Source organism: Phoxinus phoxinus (genome assembly GCF_949152265.1).
Source record: "Phoxinus phoxinus genome assembly, chromosome: 3".
NCBI lineage: Eukaryota > Metazoa > Chordata > Actinopteri > Cypriniformes > Leuciscidae > Phoxinus > Phoxinus phoxinus.
Window position 1 is genome coordinate 1,286,785 of NC_136878.1, and position 27,501 is coordinate 1,314,285.

At 39.5% G+C, this 27,501-nt stretch overlaps 1 protein-coding gene across 3 annotated transcripts in view; it reads right to left on the reverse strand.

The window, feature by feature from the left end:
• cita (citron rho-interacting serine/threonine kinase a) overlaps nucleotides 1-27,501 on the reverse strand; it is a 138,704-nt gene that overhangs the window by 69,997 nt on the left and 41,206 nt on the right. For all 3 annotated transcript variants that reach the window (XM_079608028.1, XM_079608029.1, XM_079608030.1), the window contains exons 11-17: nucleotides 15,977-16,082; nucleotides 14,536-14,679; nucleotides 12,868-12,987; nucleotides 5,312-5,482; nucleotides 2,517-2,570; nucleotides 1,332-1,385; nucleotides 715-855 (exon numbers count right to left, since the gene is read on the reverse strand). In XM_079608028.1, coding sequence (XP_079464154.1) covers nucleotides 715-855; nucleotides 1,332-1,385; nucleotides 2,517-2,570; nucleotides 5,312-5,482; nucleotides 12,868-12,987; nucleotides 14,536-14,679; nucleotides 15,977-16,082 — 790 coding nt within the window. The remainder of the gene's footprint in view (nucleotides 1-714; nucleotides 856-1,331; nucleotides 1,386-2,516; nucleotides 2,571-5,311; nucleotides 5,483-12,867; nucleotides 12,988-14,535; nucleotides 14,680-15,976; nucleotides 16,083-27,501) is intronic.

Consider the following 27,501-nt stretch of genomic DNA (forward strand, 5'->3'; position numbering starts at 1 on the left):
CACACTGGACAGACCAGCTTACTTTTAATATTAAACAAAGTCTCACCTTTCAAATTTGGTCATTTTTTAAAAGAAATTTAAACAATAAATAGTGTTTTGTGGCTCAGTTAAAGCCGCTCGTGAACCGATCATCTCTTCCTTCTAGTTCATTTATAGCATCAAATAAACATGAATGAACATCAGAAGGAATGTTGTTTTAACCGCGGAAAGACGTCAGTACACTCCGCTTCTCAAGCTCAAATCCTCCAACGTTAATCTACTAACTCTCCTGACTGCTTTGTCAGACAAAATGGCGGATGGCGAAGTATGATTGGTCAAATCACCTGTCAATCAGACGAGCGTATGAGCCGCTGCTTATATTGATCACGCCGTAAAAATGGCCAAACCAGGTGGGCACTGGTGGGCCGTTGTCCTGCTCCACTTCACACACGCAGAGGAAGAGGATTATATAATAACGGGACACTCGTTTATATGACACTATCAACAGAACAGCTCGACCCACACATCATACACGTCATTACGCTATGCACAGTGCTTTCGGTTTTCAATCCGATCAAGTGTTTGGATGTTCTCTCACTCGGATTAGAAAAGGAATAACCCACTCCTTTCAATCCGATCGAAGTTTCATTCTGATCGGGCTCAATCGAGCCGAGTAAGGCGTTTACATGAAGGCTTTGAGCCGCCAGTCTGATTGGTGTGACGTGAGCGCTGTACCTCGGTCTCTCGCAGGCGTCTGCGCAGTGTGTCGCTGGGGTCAGATTTACTGCGCAGACGCTCCAGCTCTCGCTCCAGACGCTCTTTGGCCTGACGGATGTTTTGCAGCAGCTCTGTGGCTTCAGTGCTCGCCTTCACCGCCTGCGGGGTCAGAGGTCACATCACTGTAATTCTAATATGCATTGAAGTAAAATAGATCATGGTAGTATTTGCTGTACAAAATACATATTTTTTTAAAGACATTAATACTTGTGTTCATCAAGGACACATTAAACGGACAGTAAAGACATTTATAATGTTACAAAATATTCTATTTCAAATAAATGTTGTTCTTTTGAACTTTCTATTGATCTAAGAATCCTGAAAAATAAAAACGTATGACAGTTTCCACAAAAATATCAGTTTTTAACACTGATAATAATCATAAATGTGTCTTGAGCATCAGCTCATCATATAATACTGATTCCTGAAGGATCATGTGACACTGAAGACTGGAGTAATGATGCTGAACATTCACAGGAATAAATTACACTTTACTATATATTCACATTGCAGAGCGGTTTTAAACTGTAATATTACATGTACATGTAATTGAATGAATGAGAAGACACACGTACCTTTGAGAGTTTGTCCTGCAGCTCCTGGATCTTCAGCTGCTGTTCGCCGTTTGTCTGAAACACAGAGTCCTCATGAAGACACTCTTATTGCACACACTGTGGCGATCACAGCAGACGAGCGAGTAATTACAGGAAATTAAACGTCGGCGCATGTTAAGTCATTGACGGAGACACACGACGGGTTCAAAGAGACGTTTAGCACCAGGACGGCGAGGAAACTATAGAGATGATCACAGTGAAGTGTCTAAAACTACCGGTGTGTGTGACATATCGCTCACTATATCATGCATTATTGTATATTTATTTATTATTGGCAAAAATAAAAAATACATAAATATATATGATATAAATTTTAAAAAGCGAGATGGACAGGACGCCTGTCGAGGCTTTCTCTGTATATGAGATGGAAAATAAAATAACAAAATAAAACATCAATTAAAAAAGAATTAAATGAATTTAATATAATAAAATAAAACATTACATTAAACAATAAAATATATAAAATAAAATGAGCTTTCCCTGTATATGGCCCAAGATGGAAAATAAAACAAAATATAAAAATATATATATATAATAATAATAATAAACCCTAAAAAAAAAGTTATTAGGTCAAGTGCCATGTTATTGGTAAACTACTATTAATAGATGAGCTTATCATCACATTTTATAAAAACATTTATTCATGCAGAAGAGTGTCCTCTCAAAATTAAACTACTTGACCAGAGAGAGATTCCAGTATGAAGAGCGAAGTGGGCATCATTGAGAATGAACAAACACACACACACACACACTCCATGAATTAAAGATTATATTATTATTTTTTTGTGTTTTTGGAGGTCTAGAAATCTCAAATTTAAACTTTAAACCTGATATTTCCAGGTCTTGCATCACCCTGGGAAATGTGCTGGTTTATTATTAATAATAATAATAATAAATTAGCGGCAGTATGATCTTACTGTGACGGCTCTGTGGACTGGCATCACGAGATCGGTTTAAACGCTCAGTAAAGCTGAAATAAAGCCCACAGGGACGTCCAGTCCGTCAGAGGAGAGGACGCTTACAGTCGCCCGAGTCGAATCTGATGACGGATGAATGATTGAGACTGTGCACTTATTATTAATTTAGAGAGACACCGACAGATTTCTGCTGTACTTCAGTGCTCGTGTGTTTGCTGGTGATTTGTACCTTGTCGAGTTTAGAGAGCAGCTCCTCCACCTCCGCTTTCCCCTGCTCCTTCGCCTGAACACACACAACACACGACAGGACCATAAACGACACGTCAGCATTTTCTGAGTAATTTAATAAATTCATTCAATTTCAGCAATATAATAAATCTGTGAGAGAGAGTGTGTGTGTGTGTGTGTGTGTGTGTGTGTGTGTGTGTGTGTGTGTGTGTGTGTGTGTGTGTGTGGACCAAAAATGGTTCTTCCAATATCTAGACAGCTGTACAGTGACCAAGTACTTTAGTACACACACACACACACACGATCAGTCTCACACACAGTCACACGTCTGGACTCTCCCACTCGTTCTATATTCCGTCTGTTGTTCTCATGCAGATTACTCAAATAACTCATGCAAGTCTGGGAACGATTTAGTGATCAAAATATGTGACAAATGAAAGTTCTTATATTTGCACTTCTTCTTGGTCCAGATGTAATCCTGACACGCCTTTGAGCTCCAGTCTATTACAAATATCTTTCTTTTGTAAAGGAATTCAGACATATGCACAATATATAATTTCCTACAAAACTTTTTTCTTAAAATTTCAAAAGATGCAGATGAAAATTATTTTATAATCATGAGCGACATAAATTCAGTCTATGTAAATATATATAGATATATAGATAGATAGACTAAATATGTGTCGTAACCAGACGCGATGCGATAAGATCCAGCGACAAATAATGTGTCTGTCCACACTAGACGCGACTGCGAGATGCGTCAAAATCAATCAAAACCCACAGCCAATCAGAACAGCGTGTGGGCGGAGTCTCGCGGCGAGTGCACAGCCAATCAGGACAGTGTGTGGGCGGAGTCTCGCGGCGAGTGCACAGCCAATCAGGACAGTGTGTGGGCAGAGTCTCGCGGCGAGTGCACAGCCAATCAGGACAGTGTGTGGGCGGAGTCTCAGGGCAAGTGCACAGCCAATCAGGACAGTGTGTGGGCGGAGTCTCGCGGCGAGTGCACAGCCAATCAGGACAGTGTGTGGGCGGAGTCTCGCGGCGAGTGCACAGCCAATCAGGACAGTGTGTGGGCGGAGTCTCGCGGCGAGTGCACAGCCAATCAGGACAGTGTGTGGGCGGAGTCTCGCGGCGAGTGCACAGCCAATCAGGACAGTGTGTGGGCGGAGTCTCGCGGCGAGTGCACAGCCAGTCAGGACAGTGTGTGGGCAGAGTCTCGCGGCGAGTGCACAGCCAATCAGGACAGCGTGTGGGCAGAGTCTCACGGCGAGTGCACAGCCAGTCAGAACAGTGTGTGGGCGGAGTCTCGCGGCGAGTGCACAGCCAGTCAGGACAGTGTGTGGGCAGAGTCTCACGGCGAGTGCACAGCCAATCAGAACAGCGTGTGGGCGGAGTCTCACGCCGAATGCACAGCCAATCAGAACAGTGTGTGGCCGGAGTCTCGCGGCAAGTGCACAGCCAATCAGTACAGTGTGTGGGCGGAGTCTCGCGGCAAGTGCACAGCCAATCAGGACAGTGTGTGGGCAGAGTCTCACGGCGAGTGCACAGCCAATCAGGACAGTGTGTGGGCGGAGTCTCGCGGCAAGTGCACAGCCAATCAGGACAGTGTGTGGGTGGAGTCTCGCGGCAAGTGCACAGCCAATCAGGACAGTGTGTGGGCGGAGTCTCGCGGCAAGTGCACAGCCAATCAGGACAGTGTGTGGGCGGAGTCTCGCGGCAAGTGCACAGCCAATCAGGACAGTGTGTGGGCAGAGTCTCGCGGCAAGTGCACAGCCAATCAGGACAGTGTGTGGGCGGAGTCTCGCGGCAAGTGCACAGCCAATCAGGACAGTGTGTGGGCGGAGTCTCGCGGCAAGTGCACAGCCAATAAGGACAGTGTGTGGGCGGAGTCTCGCGGCGAGTGCACAGCCAATCAGAACAGCGTGTGGGTGGAGTCTCGCGGCGAGTGCACAGCCAATCAGAACAGTGTGTGGGCGAATAGTTCCGTTTCTAAAATAGAATCGTCATTAAGTGACATCGTTCTCCGGCTGTTTTATTGACGCGTTTCTGCGGTTGAAACACTGATTGATCGATTACTTGAGACATGATTGATTTCAGTCAGTTTTATTGCATTTTTCCTTCTGATGTTCACTGATGTTTATTTGCTGCTGTAACTAGTAAAGAGGAAGACTAGCGCTGTCGCTTGAACTGAGGCGCTACAGCGATCCGTCACGCCACATTCAATGTATTGTTTGAATTTCGTGATAAATCCAGGGTTCCCACACCTCGGTTAATGTCAAACTCAAGGACCTTTCAAGCTCTTTCCAGGTCCGTGCGCGGGAAACTCTTAACGTAATGCGTAAAAGCACGTAACTAACGATAATCAAGCAAGCTAGTGCGCATAGGCCAGGAAGTGCTGAAGAAATAACACATTAGCGCACCGGAGGGAATAATATGGCATTTATCCAGAAGACTTCTTGCTCAAAAAAATTCAAGCACTTTTAAAAGGACCCGTATCTGTGTGTGTTTATTTTCACAAACTTTCCAGGGCCTTGAATGTCTTCTTTTTTTTCAGATTCACAAACTTTCAAGGACCCGTGGGAACCCTACACACACACACACACACACACACACACACACTATACTCTGCTGGTATTCGGCTGCTTTCCTCCTTATTTTCACAAACTTTCCAGGGCCTTAAATGTTTTTTTGTTTTTTTTCAGATTTACAAACTTTCAAGGATTTCAAGGACCCGTGGGAACCATGTACACACACACACAAGCACTTGATTACAAACTCGCGCACACACACACACACCTTCTGTATCCTCTGCTGGTATTCGGCTGCTTTCCTCTTGAGCTCTTCGCTGGTCTGCCGTGACTCTCTCAGCTCGGTCTCGTACAGGTCGCTTCGGCGGCGGGCGGCAGAAAGATCCTCCTCCAGCTGTCTGACGGTCACCTGCATCTCCTCCAGCTGAGCGTGATACTCCTGCACACACACACACACGTCAACACACACCGAGAAATATCAACTCAAATATGAAGTTCATGCATGTTCAGTACGTTTACACACACACACACACACACACACATACTCGCACGCACTCACAGAGAAACATCAGCTCAAATATGAAGTTCACGCATGTTCAGTACGTTTACACACTCACAAACACACACACACACACACACACTCGCACGCACTCACAGAGAAACATCAGCTCAAATATGAAGTTCATGCAAATTCAGTACGTTTACACACTCACAAACACACACACAGAGAAACATCAGCTCAAATATGAAGTTCACACATGTTCAGTACGTTTACACACTCGCACACATGCTCACAAACACACTCACTCACACACACACAAACACACACCGAGAAACATCAGCTCAAATATGAAGTTCATGCATGTTCAGTACGTTTACACTCACACATATGCTCACAAACACACTCACACACACACACACACAGATAAACATCAGCTCAAATAGATGAAGTCGTACATTGCAAAAAAATGCTTCTCACTCAGTATTTTTGTCTTGTTTTCAGTCCAAATATCAAATAATTCTTAAATCAAGATGCATTTACTAAAGTAGTAAAATACCATAAGATATTACATCTTGTTTTCTAAGAAAATAAATAAAAATGAAGTGAGTTGTTGCTTAAAACAAGCTAAATGATCTGTCAATGGGGTCAGAAAATTAATCTTGTTTCTGTTTGAATTAACATTGTTTTGTTTCGATATTTGGACTGGAAACAAAAAATAAAATACTGAGTAAGAAAAGCATTTTTTCAGTGTATTTCATAAAATGCATGTTCAGCGTAACAGAATGATAATAACCCTGGCTATTAAGAGCAACAGTAAACGTGCACGTGTGTTTGTGCTCCTCCAGCGCTCTGAGAACAGCCCCGCTGACAGCAGCCGGACGGGTTAATGAGGGTCTGAGCGAGTGAGATGCATTGAGGAGTCAGAGAGTGACTGAGATATAATGTGAATGATGACTGGCTGAGATGCTCTCTGAAGCCGGCGGGTCTTACGGGGTTAATTGTGGGCCAGAGAGGAAAACCTCTGAACGCAGTCATTTCAGTCAAACTGAGAGTTTCTGCGTTTCACTCACTCTCAAAGGAGACATTTAACACACAAACGACGATTTAGATGCCGAATTACAGGATTGCATGATATAGGTGCTTGTTCAGAGGGACTGTGACTGAAAGTCCATCATTTAAAGATCCTTAATGGAAAATATGACTATTAAACGACAGACATCAGTGAAATATGCGCCCTGAAATATCACACTTCTACACACTAGACTGGATATAACGCATTAAACTATGAGACTGCAGGTGCACTTTAAGATTTATGCATATCAAATTTCCATCCATTTGGATAAAACAAAACAAAAAACAGTAAAATAAATGTTATGATTACCTCACTCAAAGACATGACAAAATCATTAAAAAAAATGTTTTTAACTATTTGCATTAAATTGATTTTATGTAAATAATCAGATTTGTCAAATGCATTTATTTAAAATGTAGAAAATCTTGATATCAATGAGTTATGCGCCCTGAAGATATCACACAGTAGACTGGATATAATGCATTAAACTAAGAGACTGCAAGCGCACTCAGGAAAATATATATTTAGGCCATGCATATAAAATTCCCATCCATTTGGATTTTTAACAAAAACAAAATAATAAACTAAATGTAATAATTACTTCATTGGAAAAAACTCATGACAGTTTATTAACTATTTGCATCTATTTATTGTTAAAAACTATGAATATAGTTAAAACAAGTGGTTGAATATCAGGGTCAAGAGTTCTTTATTGTCATTCCACAGTAGGCCTGCACTGAAGTACGAAATTACGTGCAAAGTTCACGGTTTAAGGCGAGACACGGCAGGCAAAAACTGTTTTTTTTTTCACTGGTCAATTTTGAGATTTTGGTCGTCTTTCAGACTTGTGGTGAAAAAAAACTCAAAAATACACATTTAGGTCTTTATTTTACTAACTTTGTCTGTTTGCGTCTGTAGATTTCTCATAAATTCAACAAAAGTTGGCGTTCTTAATCATCCGCTGCTCCGCGATCTGTCTTCCTTTAATCTCACACACCGCTGTAAAGCTCTCTCTCTTCTGTACAATGCTGTCGGATCCAAATATGGTCATTTCCTTTTAATCAGCAACCAATCGTGAAAGTATAATGGGCATTTAACCCTAAAAGCGAAATCTCATTGGCTGATGTCAATTTCTGACACCGTGATTGGTGCAGATGCATCACGTGACGCGCTCTGACATTCAGATGTGTGTTTTTGACTGTTTTTCTGCTCAGTTAAAGGCCATAAATGCTGTTTATAAGTTTTGATGTGATTTAGGTGGTGTGTATTGTTGTTGCTAATGATTTGATAAGATATTGTGTCAGTAAATAGTTGTTTCCACTAAAAAAGTATGAATTTTTACATTACAAATCTTTAAATGCCTTTTTCTCAAAATGAGTTTTTTGTCATTCTCCAGTAGAAACATCTCAGCCGATGTACACCAAACTCTCCAGTTACACACTTAGCAGTATTCTGAAGATATGTTCAGAGGGATTTGTTAATAAATCATTCCTGGCCTGATTTATGTGAGATTTTAATTTAAAAAATATGGCGAAAATGGATTTTTTAAGGCTATGGACAGTATATTTAGATTTCCCAGGTAATGAAAGCATATATCCTGAAATCCCTCTGAACATCTTGTGTGTAATCAAAATGAAAAAAGAATTTTGCACCTGGCTTTATCATATGTTCAGATCTATCTACCGAAAATATATGCAAAATTGTGCATATTTAATGAGACAATCCCAGCACTTCTGAGATAATATGAATGATTGTATACAGAAATATTGATACTCATTCTCATTTAGGAATAAGATTGTGAGGGTGTTTGAATCAAGATCTTGATCATCTAACGATTAATTGTGCAGCTCTAGTGTGTGTGGTTGTGTGTGTGTGTGTGTGTGTGTGTGTTATTGATCGTGATCTGGATGAGATCTGCTGAGACGTCAAGCAGGATGACACTTAATTACTTCAACATATCGAGAACAAAGTGTCTAGCGTGCTTATAAATACTAACAGAAGCTTTACAGTAGTGTGTGTGTGTGTGTGTGTGTGTGTGTGTGTGTTGATACATACACGTATACAGAAGATTTTAAACTGATCTGGAGAATTTCCACACAAGAATAGATCAAACTCCCGCCAGTTTGTGACAAAGCCTTTTTGAGATCCCAGCATGCTCGGGGTTTAAGACCAGCTCAAGACATGTTCTCCAGCACAGGATTACACACTGATTCTTGCTTCTAGTTCAGTGAGTGAAATATTATTCCCCATAATGCCTTGAGCTCATGTTCATGCACACACACGGAAACACTGGGACTCAAGACAGCGCGTTTGCCTTTCAACTGAGATTATGTCCCATAAGAAAACCCATTCTGGCATAATAATACACTTCATATGCAGAGTAAACATAACATCACGAGTGTATGATCAGGTAAAGAAGTGTCTCTTCATCACTCAATCACTGACAGGACATTACACTGAACACACGACTGATTGCAGAGGAAACACCAATAAACCAGGAAACACTGAGGAAAAGCTACACGGAAGAACTTAATGATGTGTGATGATTAGCGATTTGCTGGTGTGTGTGTGAGAGATTGAGTGAGTGTGTGTGTGAGAGAGTGAGTGTGTGATTGTGCGTGTGTGTGTGTGTGTGTGTGTGTGTGAATGTGTGTGTGTGTGTGTGAGAGAGTGAGTGTGTGATTGTGCGCGGGTGTGTGTGAGAGTGAGTGAGTTATTGTGCGTGTGTGTGTGTGTGAGAGTGTGTGTGTGTGTGTGTGTGAGTGAGTGAGTGATTGTGCGTGTGTGAGTGTGTGTGTGTGTGTGTGTGTGAGAGTGAGTGAGTGAGTGAGTGAGTGATTGTGCGTGTGTGAGTGTGTGTGTGTGTGTGTGTCCTGGTAAACCCTACATTATGGGGACAAAATCCAAAATCCTCCGAGAAACACTGTGGGAAAAGCTACAGAAGAAGTTAATGATGTGTGATGATTAGCGATTAGCTGGCGTTCAGAAGAGCCTCCTCAGCGAGTCCTCAATTACAGGATGAGCTTCTGCAAATGAATGGCTAATAAAGTCGAGATAATGGAGATCCCGCCGGAAGCACTCGGACGGATGCGGAGTTCATATAATATGCTGATTTGCTGCTCAAGTTCGGATTATCAAAGTTGAAAACAGTTGCGCTGCGTCATATTCTTGTGGAAACCGTGTTACACTGCCATTCAACAGATTGGGTACGTCAGAAAGAAGGAAAACACTTTTATTCAGCAAGGATTGAATGTTTTAATTGCATCGTTACACCAGTAGGTGGCGACAAGTTACTTAAAAAAATGTATTTGTCATTGAATCATTCATTCAAGAGATTTGCTCAAACTGATTCATCCATTAATGAAACAAGTCTTTGAGTCTTTAATTTGCCTTTGGCTAAGCCACGCCCTAGAATGTAGACTGACCAATCACAGCGCAGCCGAGAACGAGCTCCACAGCGGTCCGACACTTCTTCACAGCGCTCCATTGACTTTAACACCGGCGTCTCATATGTTTGGTGTCGGCAGGCTATTACCGTCGTAGTTTTATCAGAAATATGGTTAAGCGTTGTGTCTGGGGCGTTAGTAACACAGATACGCGTTTCCCAGAGAGGCTGGAGGGGGGGTCCGTTTTTCCCTTCCCAAAACCGAAGTCAAGTCCTGACAAGTGTCGTCTTTGGATTAAACTGTGTGGACGTCCTCAGTCAGCGAAACCCCTCAAGATCAACAACACACTTTAGCTTTTAACCGTACTGTGAGTTACACTAGTTAGACAGTTTTATGCTGGTTTAGGTTATGATTTCGGTTCTCTACCCTAATTGTTGATACGCTAGCACACGCTGCTAATAAACACAACTTTATACTGGCGTAGTCCGTTTGCTTTGTAATAACGATTATAGAAGTGAACAGAGACCAGCTCTGCATGAACAGTGTTGCTCCTGATATTGTGAGTCCCAGTCTCCGTCTCCATCAGGATATGATGCGGTGGTTCATGTCTTGACTGTGACCGTTATGCTTTTGCCTCTATTTGGATCTTGTTGTTGCTTGCGTTTATGTCTTGAATAAAGCCTTCGAACGCACACTGCAGCCGCTTCTGCCTACTTCTATCGGACACTTTATTTGCTGCTTTATAAAAGTTTGATCAAATGTCAGCAGGAAGAGCGTCACAGCATAAGCCATGTTGATACCAAACCAGAGCCCAGATGAAGTTGACGGACGTAGCAACAGTAACTAAGGGGGGGCGGGGCTTAGCCAAAGGTGAATTGAATCACTCAACCTGATTTTTTTAAAATATATATATATTAATTTAGATGAATTAAAAATGTTAAATAGACTCCAGCAATTAACATTTAATCAGAACCTCTAGTAAATGTTAAAAATCTATAATCAAAAAAATCATTTTGTTCAAAATCATGGGAGAATCGTGATTTCTGTTTGAAATAAAAAATTTAATTCTCAATTCATCCATAATCGTGCAGCTCTAATGAAGACTGGAGTAATGATGATGAAAATACAGTTTTGATCACAGGAATAAATTACATTTTACATTATATTCACATGGATAACTTATTTTAAATTGTAATATTTTCAGATTTTTACTGTATTTTGATCAAATAAATGCAGCCTATATATATATATATTTATTAGTGCTGTCAATGGATAATAGTGATTAATCGCAATTAAATACACTTACGTTTTCTAAGTTTATACGTTTTTATAAGTTTATACGTTTTTATAAGTTTATACGTTTTTATAAGTTTATACGTTTTTATAAGTTTATATAGCCTATTTTATAATGTAATAATTTCAGTTAATCTCCAAATTAATGTAGAAACAACATAAAGACAGTATATGTTAAAAGCTTGTTTAACAGCATCTTTATATGAAGAGGTCACTGAAACTAAAACTGCTGCTGATGTCTCGATGAAAATGATTTTACCCCGAATTTTAAACATTAATTTTAGCCTTCAACATTACAGTGTAATTGAAAGCTATCCATTTTTTTTTACATTTATTAGGCTTAAAAAAAAAAACTTTTTAACAAACTTAAAACAATCCTCACATAAACTCACAATAAATGTCATATTTACCTGTCTAACAGGTAGGAAATATACAGACTTCAGATTTCAGTAATTCAACTTAAAAGCTTATGAAAACCTTTTCACAATATTCTAATTTAGAATTTGGGGTTTTCATAATCATAAACTGTAATCCATAATCATCAAAATTATAACAAATAAAGGCTTGAAATATCTCACTTTGCATGTAATGAGTCTATATAATACAGTGCTATGCATAAGTTTAGACACCCATGCTAAAGTTGACTAAAAAGAGGAATAAAAAATCATCTTTTGGAAATTGAACTTAATGCCTTAATTTAAAAAAATAGGAAAAATCCAACCTTTAAGGACACCAATTTTCTTTGTGAATGAATAATGTATCGTAAATAAATAAATGTTCTTCCTTAAAATGCAGGGTGCATAAGTTTGGACATCCCTATGTTAAATTCCCATAGAGGCAGGCAGATTTTTATTTTTAAAGGCCAGTTACTTCATGGATCCAGGATACTCTGCATCCTGATAAAGTTCCCTTGGCCTCTGGAATTAAAATAGCCCCACATCATCACACACCCTTCACCATACCTGGAGATTGGCATGGAGTACTTTCCATAAGATCATCTCTCAATGCAAATCAAACCAGCTGTTAGGCTAACTGAAATAAAACCATGCCAATCTCCAGGTATGGTGAAGGGTATGTGATGATGTGGGGCTATTTTAATTCCAGAGGCCAAGGGAACTTTATCAGGATGCAGAGTATCCTGAATCCATGAAGTAACTGGCCTTTAAAAATAAAAATCTGCCTGCCTCTATGGGAATTTAACATAGGGGTGTCCAAACTTATGCACCCTGCATTTTAAGGAAGAACATTTATTTATTTACGATACATTATTCATTCACAAAGAAAATTGGTGTCCTTAAAGGTTGGATTTTTCCTATTTTTTTAAATTAAGGCATTAAGTTCAATTTCCAAAAGATGATTTTTTATTCCTCTTTTTAGTCAACTTTAGCATGGGTGTCTAAACTTATGCATAGCACTGTATATTAGTTTCACCTTTTAAGCTGAAATAAATGAACTTTTGCACCATATTCTCATTTTTCCAGTTTCACCCGTACACACACACACACACACACACACACACACACACACACACACACACACACACACACACACACAGAAGTGAGTTTGTTCACCTGCTCCTTGATCTCCTGGAGTTTGTTGCTCTGTTCTCTGATGTCATGGAGGAGCTGGAGAGCTTTATCATCTTCCTGTGACACCTCGACACGAGCCTGTTCCAGACTGCGCTTCAGACTCTACACACACACACACACACACGTCTGTTATGTTGAGATGCAGCAGTTGCTGGAACGCAAGGTCAGAACAAAAACTGCCAAGAGTGTTTTATCAGTGAGAGCATGTGCATTAGAGCCGGGACATCAAGAGCACCGCAGATATGATCCAGTCAGTGTTGCTGTTCTAGATATAAAACAATAGATACGCCCATCAAAGAGTGTGTACTGATAAAGTCCTGCTGTCAGACACTCCTGGGCCAAACACGGTGGACCTTTCTGACCAACTAACAGATTTGTCAGCTTTAATACTTCTCAAATTAGACCAATTCAGATGTTATGCACCGTCTGCGGGCGGGGAAGATATAGTTATCAGTGTGAACAGGCCTCACCACACATTGAACTAAAGGAGACATTTTGAAGTAGAAAACCAGTGTTGAAAAACTCCTAAAACATACTTCAATAATCTTTGTTTTATTTCCAAAATTGAAAAGATCATGTGGCGTGTGATGCGATTGGTCCGTTGGTTAGTCCAGTTATCCAATCAATCACATGATCTATTAAAGGATTAGTTCACTTTAAAAAAAAAAAACTTGTAAAGGTGTAAAGGTCACGCTTCTGTGAAAAGTAAAAAATTTCTGTCCTGACGAAAATGTTCTTTTAGGCTTTTTAATATTCCAACACCAGGATACACACACGAGATGGGCATTTTAAACGATAAACTGACACACAGACATTTGAATATGTGTGTATGGTCCTCCTTCCGCACATCTGTAAACACTGACTCGTCAAGCGTGACCTTTACACCGTAACTGCGTATTACGTGACGTCACGAACGCGCATCACAGAACAGAGCAAGGCGAGCGCTTGTGCTTATAAAACTTAAACATTTTTATTTATGTTTGAAATGACGATGGTTTCGCTAGATCAGACCCGTATTCATCGTCTGGTGTCGTTTAAAGCCCGTTGAAGCGGCGCTGACACTGTCATCTGGACCTTGACCCGTTTGGGGCCCATTGACGTCCATTATATGGAGAAATGTGTTCATCAAAAACCTTCATTTCTTTTCGACTGAAGAAAGAAAGACATGGACATCTGGGATGACATCGGGGTGAGGAAATTATCAGCAAAAGTTTTTTTTAAAGTGAACTAATCCTTTAAAGGGATAGTTCACTTTAAAATTTAAATTCTGTCATCATTTACTCAGGAAATGAAAATACTATGGAAGTCAATGGGTACAGACTACTGTTTGGTTACTGACATTCTTCAAAATATCTTTCTTTGTGTTCAGCAGAAGAAATAAATTAATACAGGTTTGAAACAACTTGAGGGTGAGTAAATGATGACAGAATTTTAATTTTAAAGTGAACTATCCCTTTAAGTCACATGTGCATCCAGGAATTTCTTCAGTAAATGTGTTTCTATCGTAGTTTATGTGTTTTTACCGAATAAAAAAAAAGGATTCACCTTATTTAAGACCATGCTATTTTTATGCACGTTTTATTTTTTTTAAATTATGCAATATCCCACAATTCACATAAGAGCACAGCTATTGAGACGTCCTCCACTCACGCTGCATTCGGTGATGTAGGTGGCCAGGTCCTGTTCGAGGATGCTCCTCTGGGTCTCGGAGGCTTTGAGCTCCACATCCTTCTGCTGGAGGACGGACTCCAGGTCAGTCATCTTACGCTGAAACCGCGAGATCTCCTGCTCCATCTGAGCGGCCACAAACACAAGCACCAGGTCTAAATGCATTTTACAGCAGCGCTCGGATTACACAACACAACCTGTGCATGACAGACACGTAAACCTCTGCCAACACAAACTGGCGACACTTTAGAAACTGTATTTCATACAATTAGCATGCTAACACACCCAAGCAAACGCATTGGTGCGTCCAATGTATAGCAATGTCCATTTCAAATAAAATAAAAACAAACAATTCTCCACTGAACGTGTATGACTGCACACATGATTTGTGTTTTCCCAGTTTAGCTTGGATTTAACTGGGAATATTCCAGTTATTATCTCAGTGTGTTCATTCAGGCTAGGCGTGTGTGATGCTAACAAAACAATTCAGCATCGAAATATTGTTTGGTATTTTGTCGATAAGGATAATTACACAATATTTTACTTAGTGTGCTTTTGTGTCGTGGACAGATGACTCCATATTCTTAAACTAATTTAAAAAAAATATATAAACTGAACATGTAAACATTTAAATTGAACTAATTGAATTTTTTAGGAATTGATTTGCAGGGGCATTTTTTACCTTTATACGGCCATTTTTCTAACCTTATTAGATACATGCATCATGTCAAATTCTTGCATTTAATCAAATTCAACTGGAATAAGACGACACTATATACACCAATCAAATAAAATCAGTATCAACAAGTATATTTTTGCACTGCAGAAGTGGTACAAAAGCTGCATCTAATGCAGCATTTACACAGCAAATTAATATTTTGAAAATCAAAATATATGAAACGTCTTTTTAAAAAGGAAAGAATACTTTAAATATGAAACTAAAACCCGAGTTTTAGCTAGTCGCTCACTCTCTCTTGATGAGCGAGTCATTGAATCGTTCACTCTAACGAATCTTTCACACAGCTGACTCATTCAGTAATGATTCACCACTCAGTTGCACTGCTTCGGTTGCAGTTGTTTGAAACTTATTTCCATTGCCGAAAATAAAGCAAAAACAGAAAAATATTGTGACTAAAATGTAAAAATTTAACTGATATAGAAAAATCACATTTGAAAATAGTGTTGATATTCTGGAAAAACAGTCCACTTGCTTGTGTGATATTGATTAAACGTATCATAAAGAAATATAGGACAAAACAATCATACAAGGCCATTTTTTGCCCCATATATTGCATTTCAGGATCTAATTCTACTGTTTTTTGCTTTGCAAAATGAGATAATCAGCTTCCACATCGTTACAAAAACCATTACAATATAGTCATAGACTACATATCGCACACCCCTAAAACCTCTGCGCTCTTACCTTGTGACATTTGTCTTGAGTGTCTTGCAGTTCTTTGCTTTTGATGTGCAGTTTTTTTTCCATGGAGTTGGTCTTGGCAGGAGAGTTGAGTCCTGCGCCGACCGATCTGACGACACAAAGAACAACGAACCCTTATGAGAACCACAGCAGAACATTAAAGCGGTGGTATAATGCCCTTTTCACAATATGTAAGATAAGTCTCTGATGTCCCCAGAGTGTGTGTGTGAAGTTTTAGCTCAAAATACCCCACAGATATTTTTATATATCATGTTAAAATCGTCACTTTTTGAGGGTGAGCAAAAACACACCGTTTTGTGTCTGTCCCTTTAAATGCAAATGAGCTGCTGCTCCCGGCACAGGGGGCGGACCTTCAAGAGCTTTTGTCCTTTTACCTCACACACACACAAACACTGAAATTTTTTAACACATTTTTTTGTCTTTTATGTTCAAACCGGAGTCAGACAATGATGGAGAGACTCGAGAAAAAGTGACAACATGTAGAAGCAACAGGACATTTCTGAATGGTTAGTTGATGAATTTATGTAGATTATGTGTAGTTATCTTCTAGTCATTGATTAGCATATTCTGTCATTCTGGGGGCGGGGTTTATGTAAATTCTAGGGTTGGTGATGTCACTAACCAGGGAGGAATGTCGTGTAGTTCCTACCAGCCGTTTGTTGTAGTTCTTAAAAAGTGATTTCTTTAAAAGCAAATATCTCCCTTTGCTCTGAACTTTGAGCGTTGTAACTTTGCAGATGTTGTTTATGATCAAAGAGCAACATTACACACTCACTACAGTTAGAAAAGTCAAATCATAATCAACCACCCCTTTAATACTCATCCAGTGTCATCCAGAGCCTATAAAATAAAGCCAGGAGAGTGTGTGAGACCGCTTGTTGTCACAGGAATGTAGGGAACATCGTAAAGCGGCTGTTCGGCCTTTCACAGACATTACACACTCCATTAGTTTCATGTCAATTCATTATTCAATTCAACACCAAAGAATATAATTTTTACATGCCATTCATTGATTAGCATGACATGAATTAGACACCAGGGAACATCCTCAAAATGAGGTTGTCTTCATGAACACGAACCGGAAGAGTCACAAAACCACAAACATCTTATCAGCTTCACGGTTTTGAGATTTGTATGGAAGCTTGTTTCCACCACGGAATAAAAAAAGAAATTAAAAAGTAATTGTAACTTTTTATTTCACAATTCTCGCAATTCTGACTTTTTTTCTTGCAATTCCGAGTTTATAACTCACAATTCTGACTTTTTTTTCTCAGAAATGTGAGATTTAAACATTTAAAGAGTTCTGAAGTTCGAATTGTTAGATACATTTTTTTTTTTTATTCCGCGACGGAAACTAGCTTCCCATGAAGCATTACGAACAGCATAATCACATTAAAAACGATGGAGAAATATAAAACTCATTTAAATGTTGATTATATATATTATAAAAATAAATGGTTTAAATAGTTTTATGTGTGTGTATGTATATATATATGGGCTGGGCACCGAGTCTCGATACTTTTTAGGTACCGACCGAATTGCCTCGATACTATCGAGTATCGAAAAATGACATGTTGTTCGGTTCCAGATTTCGATACCTAAGGAGTTAACTCGTCAACGTCAGTGCTCAAACAAATACATATGAAATGCACAACGACACACATTAAGTCGCTCACGCACATACACACAAACTCTATTCACACGAAACACGCGGAACTCTCCGCGCACACTCATATAAGACGCGCGCGCACGCACAAACTCTCGACACGCATACTTATGAGCCGCGAGCACACACACACACACACACACACACACACACACACAAACTCTCCGCGCACATATTCATATGAGACGCGAGCACACACACATAATACCTTAAAGATGTGGAAAAATCGATCAAAAGTGTGGGTACATTTCTCCAGGCTCGATGCCAACCGCGCGCGATGCTGTATTTGCGGTAAAATAATTGCTGCAAAGACCGGTACCACGACAAACACGATGAAGACCTTGACAGTGCACGGTGTAAACATAAGAGCACGAAGTTGCTCCGTCTTCGACTGGTAAATGAAGAGATATCTTGTTGATCACTGCAATAAATAATAACCTACTGAATGTACACTGCCGTTCAAAAATGTGTTGGTTAATGGTTAGTCAGAATTTTTTTTTCAGTAAGGATGCCTTAAAGTTATCAAAGGTGACATTAAAACATGTGTAATGTTACAAAATATTTCGTTTTTAAATAAATGCTTTTCTTTTGATTTTTTTATTCATAAAAGAATCATGAAAAAAAATTATCATAGTTTCCAAAATATTAAGCAGCAAACTGTTTTCATATTTCTGAAGGGTCATGTGACACTGAGGTAATGATTTTGAACATTCAGCTTTGACATCACAGGAAAAATTACATTTTGAAATATATTACATGCGATTTTAAATTGTAATACTATTTCACAATATTACTAAAGTTTTACTGTATTTTTTTATTCAAAAATTCAGCTTTGGTGAGCATGAGCGCTTTATAAAACATTTTTTGTTCCTTTGTGCACTGGCTAAGGAGCATGAGTCAAACTGAAAAAATAAAACTAAATAAATAAAAAATAAAAGTTTTTCTGAGGTAATGTGTTATGTAATCTTGTTAAAATAGATTTCATAAAATTGGTATCGAAAAAAGTATCGTTAGGAACCGGTATCGAAACAGAGGTATCGAAATTGGCACCGGATCGAAAGATTTTGAACGATGCCCAGCCCTATATATATATATACACACACTGTACATAAAACAATATATTGAAAGTTTATTGCAAAAAACATGCGCATATATATATATATACACACACTAAAGTATTTTGAGCGTAAAGAGATCGACTTGTTTTCTGTACAGAATCATGAGTAATGTAGTTTTTCCTGTTAAACGCTGTTATTTAAAAAAAAAGGTCTGTCTGTCTTTAAAGGTGTATAAGTTATTGTTTAAAATCAATTTCCCTATGGAGAAAATGAATAGAGTTTTTACTTCTAGAGCCGGACTGTTGCGCTCTATCGGAATCGTTTCACCGCAGCGCCACATTAATAAACAGGAAGACGACAGTATTATGATGCAAACTTTATCAAAGTTTTCATTCTCTCATTTCATAATATAATGCTTCTGTCTTGCTGAGAGATCTGAACTCAGATCTGTCTCCGCCATTAGACATCGGATCATTACGGCTGAAAGTGCTGAGGAGGGAAAGAGACACACACACACACACACCTAAAGTGCTGATTATAACAGAACTCCAAACCAGGCCGGAGGGTAATAAAAACACAACAACTGCCCTTCATTTACATACACGTGTGTGTGTGCGTGTGTGTGTGCGCGTGTGTGTGTGATTATCAGTGTTTGGAATAACGGCGTTTAAAATAACGGCGTTAGGTAACGACGTTATTTTTTCAGTAACGGGGTAATCTAACTAATTACTTTTCCCGTCGTTACAACGCCGTTAACGTTACTGGACGTTAAATGCTGTGCGTTATATGCATTGATTGAATAAAATGTGTATTCCGATTCCGAACGCACCCCTGGCTCACAGCTAGTGAGGAGGTGGGTTAATAACGATGTAAGCGATTATGATTGGCTAAGGCAGAGTCAAGTTTCATGGTAGCCAATCAGAGCCAGTGTTTTTACACACATGCCAGCACACGCGCCACACACACACACACACAACCGCTAAACAGATTTGACGGAGCAGCAGAGGTGGCGAGTCAGGAGCAATCCGATGAAAAGTTGGTGGAGATATAACCACTACTTCAAATTCATTGTGGTCAAAGGCAAGAACGTGCAAGTAATGTGTACATTATGTCCAGGAGCGAAGACTTGACTCAAATTGACACGCGCATCTACAAACCTAGTGGCAAAAAACACCGATACGTCCTCCACCACAGATGCTAGTTCGCCAGTTGTTTCTGGTTGAGAGAGTTTGATTTAATTTGCTAGAGTTATGCACTTTATATGGTGTAACGGTTTACTTTTCTTACAAAGATAAATTAATACTCAAAGTGCAGGATAAACCTCTTGCTGTCTGTCGACGTGCAATAAATATGGAAAGTTATGTACAAACACCTGTCTGTTCTACTCATTTCAACTGACTCGTGAAAACTGCTCACAAAAATCCAAGTTCTTTGGATTATAGCAATTTTTTTTTAACAGTAACGCAAATAGTTACTTTCCCTGGTAACGAGTTACTTTTATTATAGAGTAATTCAGTTACTAACTCAGTTACTTTTTGGAACAAGTAGTGAGTAACTATAACTAATTACTTTTTTAAAGTAACGTTCCCAACACTGGTGATTATGGACAAAAAACAACAAAAAAACAACAACACTATAATGACTGTTTCCACACAGGTTTGCCAAATTCTCCTCCCACCTTGTTGACTCCGCCCCCATCAGCCATTGGTCCGTTAAACATAGACTCCTCCCACTGCTCGTCAGCTGACGTCAACATAGCAACATTTGGAAAGCATCACAGACGCTGTTCAGGAAGCCAAACTACTGATGGATTCTAGTCGAGAACGTCTCAGAGGATCCGAAGACAGACAGAAACGCCTAAATATAGAGAACCGAACGCCTACGACGCTATAACAAGACATGTGAACCTTAATACAAACCAACAAAGACAGGAAACAACTCGAGTTCCCACATGCATCACATGTCAGTGATTCAGAACTGAGTAAAGCGAGTCTGACGGATGAATGTGTTCCAAAAATAAAGAGTAGAATCCCAGCGGCCGCACAAACACAACAGATATTACACTGAGAGAGAGAGAGAGAGAGAGAGAGAGAGAGAGAGAGAGAGAGAGAGAGAGAGAGAGAGAGAGAGAGAGAGAGAGAGAGAGAGAGAGAGAGAGAGAGAGAGGGCGAGAGAGAGAGAGCGAGAGAGAGAGAGAGAGAGGGCGAGAGAGAGAGGGCGAGAGAGAGAGAGGGCGAGAGAGAGAGAGGGCGAGAGAGAGAGGGCGAGAGAGAGAGGGCGAGAGAGAGAGAGAGAGAGAGAGAGAGAGAGAGAGAGAGAGAGAGAGAGAGAGAGAGAGAGAGAGAGAGAGAGAGAGAGAGAGAGATCGGAGTTCTGACATCTTTTCTTAGAATTGTGGGATGTAAATTCGAAGGGAAAAAATTATTGCAAGTTTATATCTCATAACTCTGACTTTATAACACAATTGGGACTTTATATCATGCAATTATGACTTTATATCTCCCAGTGTTGTCTTATAAAGTCAGAGTTGTGAGAGATAAACGTCAGAATTGTGAGATATAACGTCCGATTCAAAGGAAAAAAAAAATTATGGCAAGTTTATATCTCCCAATGTTGTGTTATAAAATCAGAATTGGGAGACATAAACCTCAGAATTGTGAGTTTATTTCTCAAAATTGCGCAATTGGGAGTTGTAAAGTCAGAATTGCATGATATAAAGTTCCAATTGCGTGTTATAATTTCAGCTTTTTCTTATGGAAGCTTGTTTACGTCACATAGTAAAACATTTTAAAAGATAATTGCTATTTTTTTTTAATCGCACACAATTTGCGAGTTTACATCTCGCAATTCTGACTTTATAACATGCAATTGCGAGAGAAAAAAGTCCGAATTGCGAGTTCTGACATCTTTTCTTAGAATTGTGAGATATAAAGTCCAATTCGAAGGAAAAAAAATGTATGGCAAGTTTATATCTCACAATTCTGACTTTATAACACACAATTGGGACCAATGTTGTATTATAAAATCAGAATTTGGAAATATAAAGTCAGAATTGCATGATGTAAAGTTCCAATTGTGTGTTATAAAGTCAGAATTGTGAAATAAAAAGTCGCAATTACCTTTTTAATTTTTTATTCTGTGGCATAAACAAGCTTCCATAGTTTCTGCACCTGTCACTCACAGAAAATAAGGAAAGATTGCCATACATTCAATTTAATGGCTTAGTAAAATTATAATAATCCAAAAGAATGTCTAATAATTTATTCATAAAACAATTTAAGGACATTTTGACAATAATTTTTAAATATTTAGTTTTTATTTTAGTACGTTTTGATTTAATACAAATGGTAATTAAATGAATGCATCAAAGTTTAACTATTTAATACTTTTTTTTAAATATATAATCAAAAACTAAAATCCACAACAAAGGTTGACAGTTCAAATTATGATGAAACATGGATGAAAATTTGTGAGACCGTGTGTTTTATTTAATAAACTGTTAGTTATTACTTTGAAAAGTATATTCTAAATGCAGACTTCATATTTAGGGCTGGGTATCGATTCAGATGTTCCAATTCGATTCGATTTCGATTCACGATTCGACTCTTAGATTTAATAAAAATCCTATATTTTATTTTTTTTAAACAGTGAACATAAGTTCACGAGTGGTTAATTAATCAAAAGAAATAGAGCCACAAACCTGTATATTAAACTTTTTATCTTAGGTACTCTTGGGTACATTAAACCCCAACTACAAATGCATACAGTGAATAAACAGGATTTTGATGCAAGATGAAAAATTGATGCTGAAAATTAGACGAGTCAGAACAGTCGCATGCCTTGACCAATCAGGATCAGGTTAGTTTATGTTTAAGAGAAAACTAACATAAAATCTCACAGCATTATCTGTAGCATGGAGACTGCAAGCCTAAGAACACCGTAGGAAAACTAAAACTGGTGTAAGGTTGGAAATAATCCAAGATTATTTCAATGCAACAAAGACACTGCTTTTCATTAAGACATTTCCAGCATAGCGGTGATGGGCCTGTGGGCCGGAGTTTTGGGACAATGGGGAAAATTGTGATGCTCTGATTGGTCAGTTTGAATATCTCACACCTAGGTGTTAAAATCACACGGTCAGGGAAGTGACAAAACAGGATGTAATGGTTGTTCTGTCTCTTGTTTTTGGATGCCAAGCTGGGGAGAGGGCTCTCTCCCTCTCTCTTTCTCTCTCTCTTTCTTTCTTTCTCTCTCTCTCTCTCTCTCTCTCTCTCTCTCTTTATATTTCTCTCTCTCAGGTAACATTTATGCTGGGTTAAATGGTTTAAATTCTCATTACATCATGTTGTAACTATTTAAGTGTAAACATAACCTTATTGCACATTGAACTTTATTTAATTCATGGAGTCAGATTAAAACGAGATAATTGCATATGAGAACCTGTGTCCAAAAATTCCTTTAAAACGCTGAAAAGACTAGAACGCGCGCTTCCTTCCCCGTGCTACTGGAAACCCTCATTGGACCAAAATAGCCGGCTTTTACACTGGCTTTTGGGTGATAGGTATAAATAAATATGGAAAAAAATATATTTTTGGCCTTTGAGAATCGATTTTGAATCGATCACATTTTAAAAATCGATTAATGGAAAAATCGGGTTTTTTTGCCCAGCCCTATTCATATTTAGCAGTCTTTTTGTGCTTTAATATTCACAGACAGTGATTTGATTAAGTGTGCAGCCCTACTGTTGATTTATTGATCCAAATGTCGGCATATTCCATTTTTATGACTGCATTCCACGATTTCATCCACATTTTCCGCCTCATAAGGCCCAATGATGCCGTGTCTCTGGTCCCTCGTGGCCATGAAGGTGTCCTCCAATCAAAACACACCTGAACGCATCAGAGGAGCGGTGAAACAGAGAAGCCTGATGCTTCAAGACCCCTCTCGAGAGCATCTAAATGCACACAGCAGATAAATAATCTAAATACGGCATCACAGCGGCGAGGTCTAAGCAGTGCATTACCCAGAGTTCCCTTTGGAGAAACCCGGCACGTCCCAGGGGTCTGATCAGAACGGCCCACAACCCACTTCATAATTGGGCTCAAAGTGTAATTATAGGCTTTGCATTTTTAAATTGTGCCTTTTGAGAACGTAGGGAGAAAATAAACTGCAATGGGAAAATGTCATGGCATCAATAAAGGTTTCAGGTGCACTTCAATTATTACAGCATTAGCATCCAACTATTGATAACTCATATGAACATCAGCATCCAAACTTTTGCACTCAAACACTTGAGAAACATCTTGCCTGATGTGGGCGTCCGCTGACGGATATAGACACACGTACGCATTCTGTGAACACAGTAGCGATTGATCTGCAGGAATGCATTGCTTATTCTTAGCTCGACTGACGGACTAAGACGAGGCTGACTCACGGCTTATGTTCGGTTAATGTTCTCCCAGCATTCCTGTGGTGCTCAAACATGCTGCGTCTATCGATCGGCCATCGAGAAAGGTCAAGCAAATGAGAGTGGCAGGTTCCTCTCCTTTAGCGTCTGCAGGGGGAAACAATCCCTGCGTCCACGATTGCGGCTCTTTTAGTTAAAGTCCCACTGCTGTCAATCATTTATCCCTTTAAACTCATCTCTAAATCACCAAAATGACATATTTAAATGTTTTATGCTTGAAAAATGTCTTAAAATAGCTTGAATGTAACTCGACACCCTTGCCTCATTTAGTATGCGCGGCTCTATGAATATGCAAATGAGCCCCGCCTCCACTCCCTCACTCAGAGATCCACTGGTTGACGATCACACGTTGATCTGATTGGTCAAGGTAGTGTGTGACGTCAGAAACACCAGCGATTTCAAACTGTGTTTTTGAGACTGTCTTTGGTTCACTGCAGTTTTATGGAGGATCATAAAACCTTCATTTCAAAATACTTCTCAGATATCAGACGGGTTTTTGAGGTAAAGCTGCGATGACTCCAACTGGAAACACAACACAACACAATACTGTCAGTCACAGTGTGAAATCTCAGATATGAAAGCTAGAGATGCCCGATATATCGCCACCATATCGGTATTGGCCGATAAATGTTCATTTTTAATGTTACCGTTATCGGCCCGATAAGAACATTTTTCTGATATCTTAAAGCCGATAAATAATGTATTATTTCCTTCAGCTGAGACTCTTCAGATGCGCACTGTTCAACATGATGGTTATGAATTGCTTGAAATATGATTGGAATCACTTAAAATACAGGACAATACAGTTCAGTGCAAATCTGTCATATCGGCAACATAACATTATCATGAGAACATCATAAATGTGTGCTTGGGACATGGGTTTTAATGGGAGTAGAGATGTGACGGTAATATCGGTTTCATCGGGGGGATGTAAAAAAACAAAAAAATATGAATAAAACAAAATAATTTTTTTAAATAACACTCCAGGTCTCCGCACCAGTCACGTAAACTAAAAAAAAACGATGAAAGCCGTGTGACCAGCCAAAAAAAAAAAAAATTACAGAAATTATTCCCTCTGTTGTTCTGTTTCATTAATAAAGTTTGGCTACTCGCAGCAGTCTCGCATGCGCTTAGAGCTCGTGTGAATTGCACATATAAAATGAAGTTAAGGAACAACCTCGATCCATCAACGCCACATAGGTCACTGAATTTCACTGCGGAGAGGAGCTTCATGAGGAGTTTTTCTTTTGCGTGAAGAAGCCGTTCACCGGAGATGTGTTAAAGGACAACTTCGGTATTTCAGGGGTGTTCACTGATATGCTCACACAGAAATCGCTGCAAAAGATGCTTTCCAACTGGTTTTATCGTAGTTTTCCAGCTCTCAACGGAAGAATGGGTGTGAAGCGTTTGAAAAAAATAGGTCCACAGTTTTACAACGAATGGTAAAGCACCTGTTGGAAAGCATCTTTTGCAGAGATTTCTGTGTGAGCATATCAGTGAACACCCTGACCACTCGGTGAGTTCCACGTCTTTGTAAACGAAAGTTTAATGCATTTTAGGAAGGATTATTCCTGTGCACCTCTGCAGCCATTGTGGGGGTGGGGGGGGGGGAGCGAAAGAAAACGAAAATACGAAAACGGAGAAGTCATTTACTCTCTTAACTTTGTTCTTTGATCAACATTAATGACACTACAAGAGCTGACAGAGACGCGATCTGACACGCGTCACATGTTCTCACAAATCTCTACGTTTATTTTAGACTATTTAAATCATTTAAGACTGCTCTTGAGGAAACTCGACAAAACGGACATTTTGGCATAATTTGTGTGTGTTATGGTTTGTTCAAGACCGAAAGAGAACTCGATAGGCTACTGACGTGCGTCTTTTCTGTGGGTCGTGTGTGTGTGTGTGAGATAGGCAGGACTTACAGCGCGGTCTCTTTAGTCTTGTTGCGCTTGAACGGTTTAAAAGCATTCACATTCACAAGAGCGTCAAACTTTTTTTTTTTTTTTTTTTGGTGCCGCGGTGGGCAAGTGATGAAACCGGTGTACCGGCAAGCCTAATGGGGAGACTTTCGTTTTTGTAATCAGGCTCTCAAAAATGACATAAAAATCAAGATTTAGATTAATCAGCCAATTTATCGGTTATCAGCTTTCAAATATAAAGAACTATCGGGTATCAATACATTTTCATATCGCTGCACCCCTAATGAAGTCCTGATGTCAGATACGTGCTCTAATGCGTCCCCCATTGAAGAAGCAAGACTGGCCAGAGATGACAGGTCTGTCATCATTAACACACAATAACGCTGCGTTTGGAGCAGTCTCTGGGAACCGTGTGGAAGAGAAAGAGTCGACATGCTCATTATTGCACAAACTATTCTTATACTGACAAACCAGACTTCCTTTGAATTATCCAAGCAGACGACGCACCTCTACTAACCATGAGTCACAGCGAGAAGAGGAAACCACCCACACACACACACACACACACACACACGGTCATTACAGCGCGAACCGGACACACTCCAATTACAGCACTGACTCAACTGAAAACACACCATCTCTCCAGAGATGCTTCAGCGTGACATTTCATATCGCTAATGTGCTTTTACTCCACAACGAGGAGAACGTCAAACGCCACTAAAGCTAAAGAGCGAGCGCTGCCGTCCAATCATCACGGGCACAGCACAGCGGGGCACTCTGTGTTGGGACTCGATTAGTTCTTACAGCAACACATGTTGGCATGTCAGCTCGAACGCGTCTGATTTCCTCTCCTTTCGTATGTTCTTCATGTATATAGTGCCGTTTACAGCAGAACACCAGTGTGAAGCAGCACAAGATGCTCAATCAGGATCAAGAACTTCAGTGTTAATGACAACTTCTGTTCTCAGGTCGAGTTCAGCTCTCATCCCATAGTTGAGCACAGCAGAATCAACATTACATATAATTAAACTAAAAACTAATTAAATAAAGAAATAGATTAAATAAAATTGAGTTCAGAAGAAATTAATAGGAAAATACTTCAGGAACCAAGACTGCAAGTTATTGTTTTGGAGATTTTTAGCAAGTAATTCTGTTTCCCCCCCAATAATTCAGTTCACCCCCCAATAATTGTCCCCCCCCCCCAATAATTCAGTTTTCCCCCAATAATGCAGTTCGCCCCCCAATAATTCTGTTTTCCCCCAATAATTCAGTTCGCCCCCCCCAATAATTGTGTTCCCCCCGCAATAATTCAGTTTTCCCCCAATAATTCTGTTTCCCCCAATAATTCAGTTCGCCCCCCAATAATTGTGTTCCCCCCGCAATAATTCAGT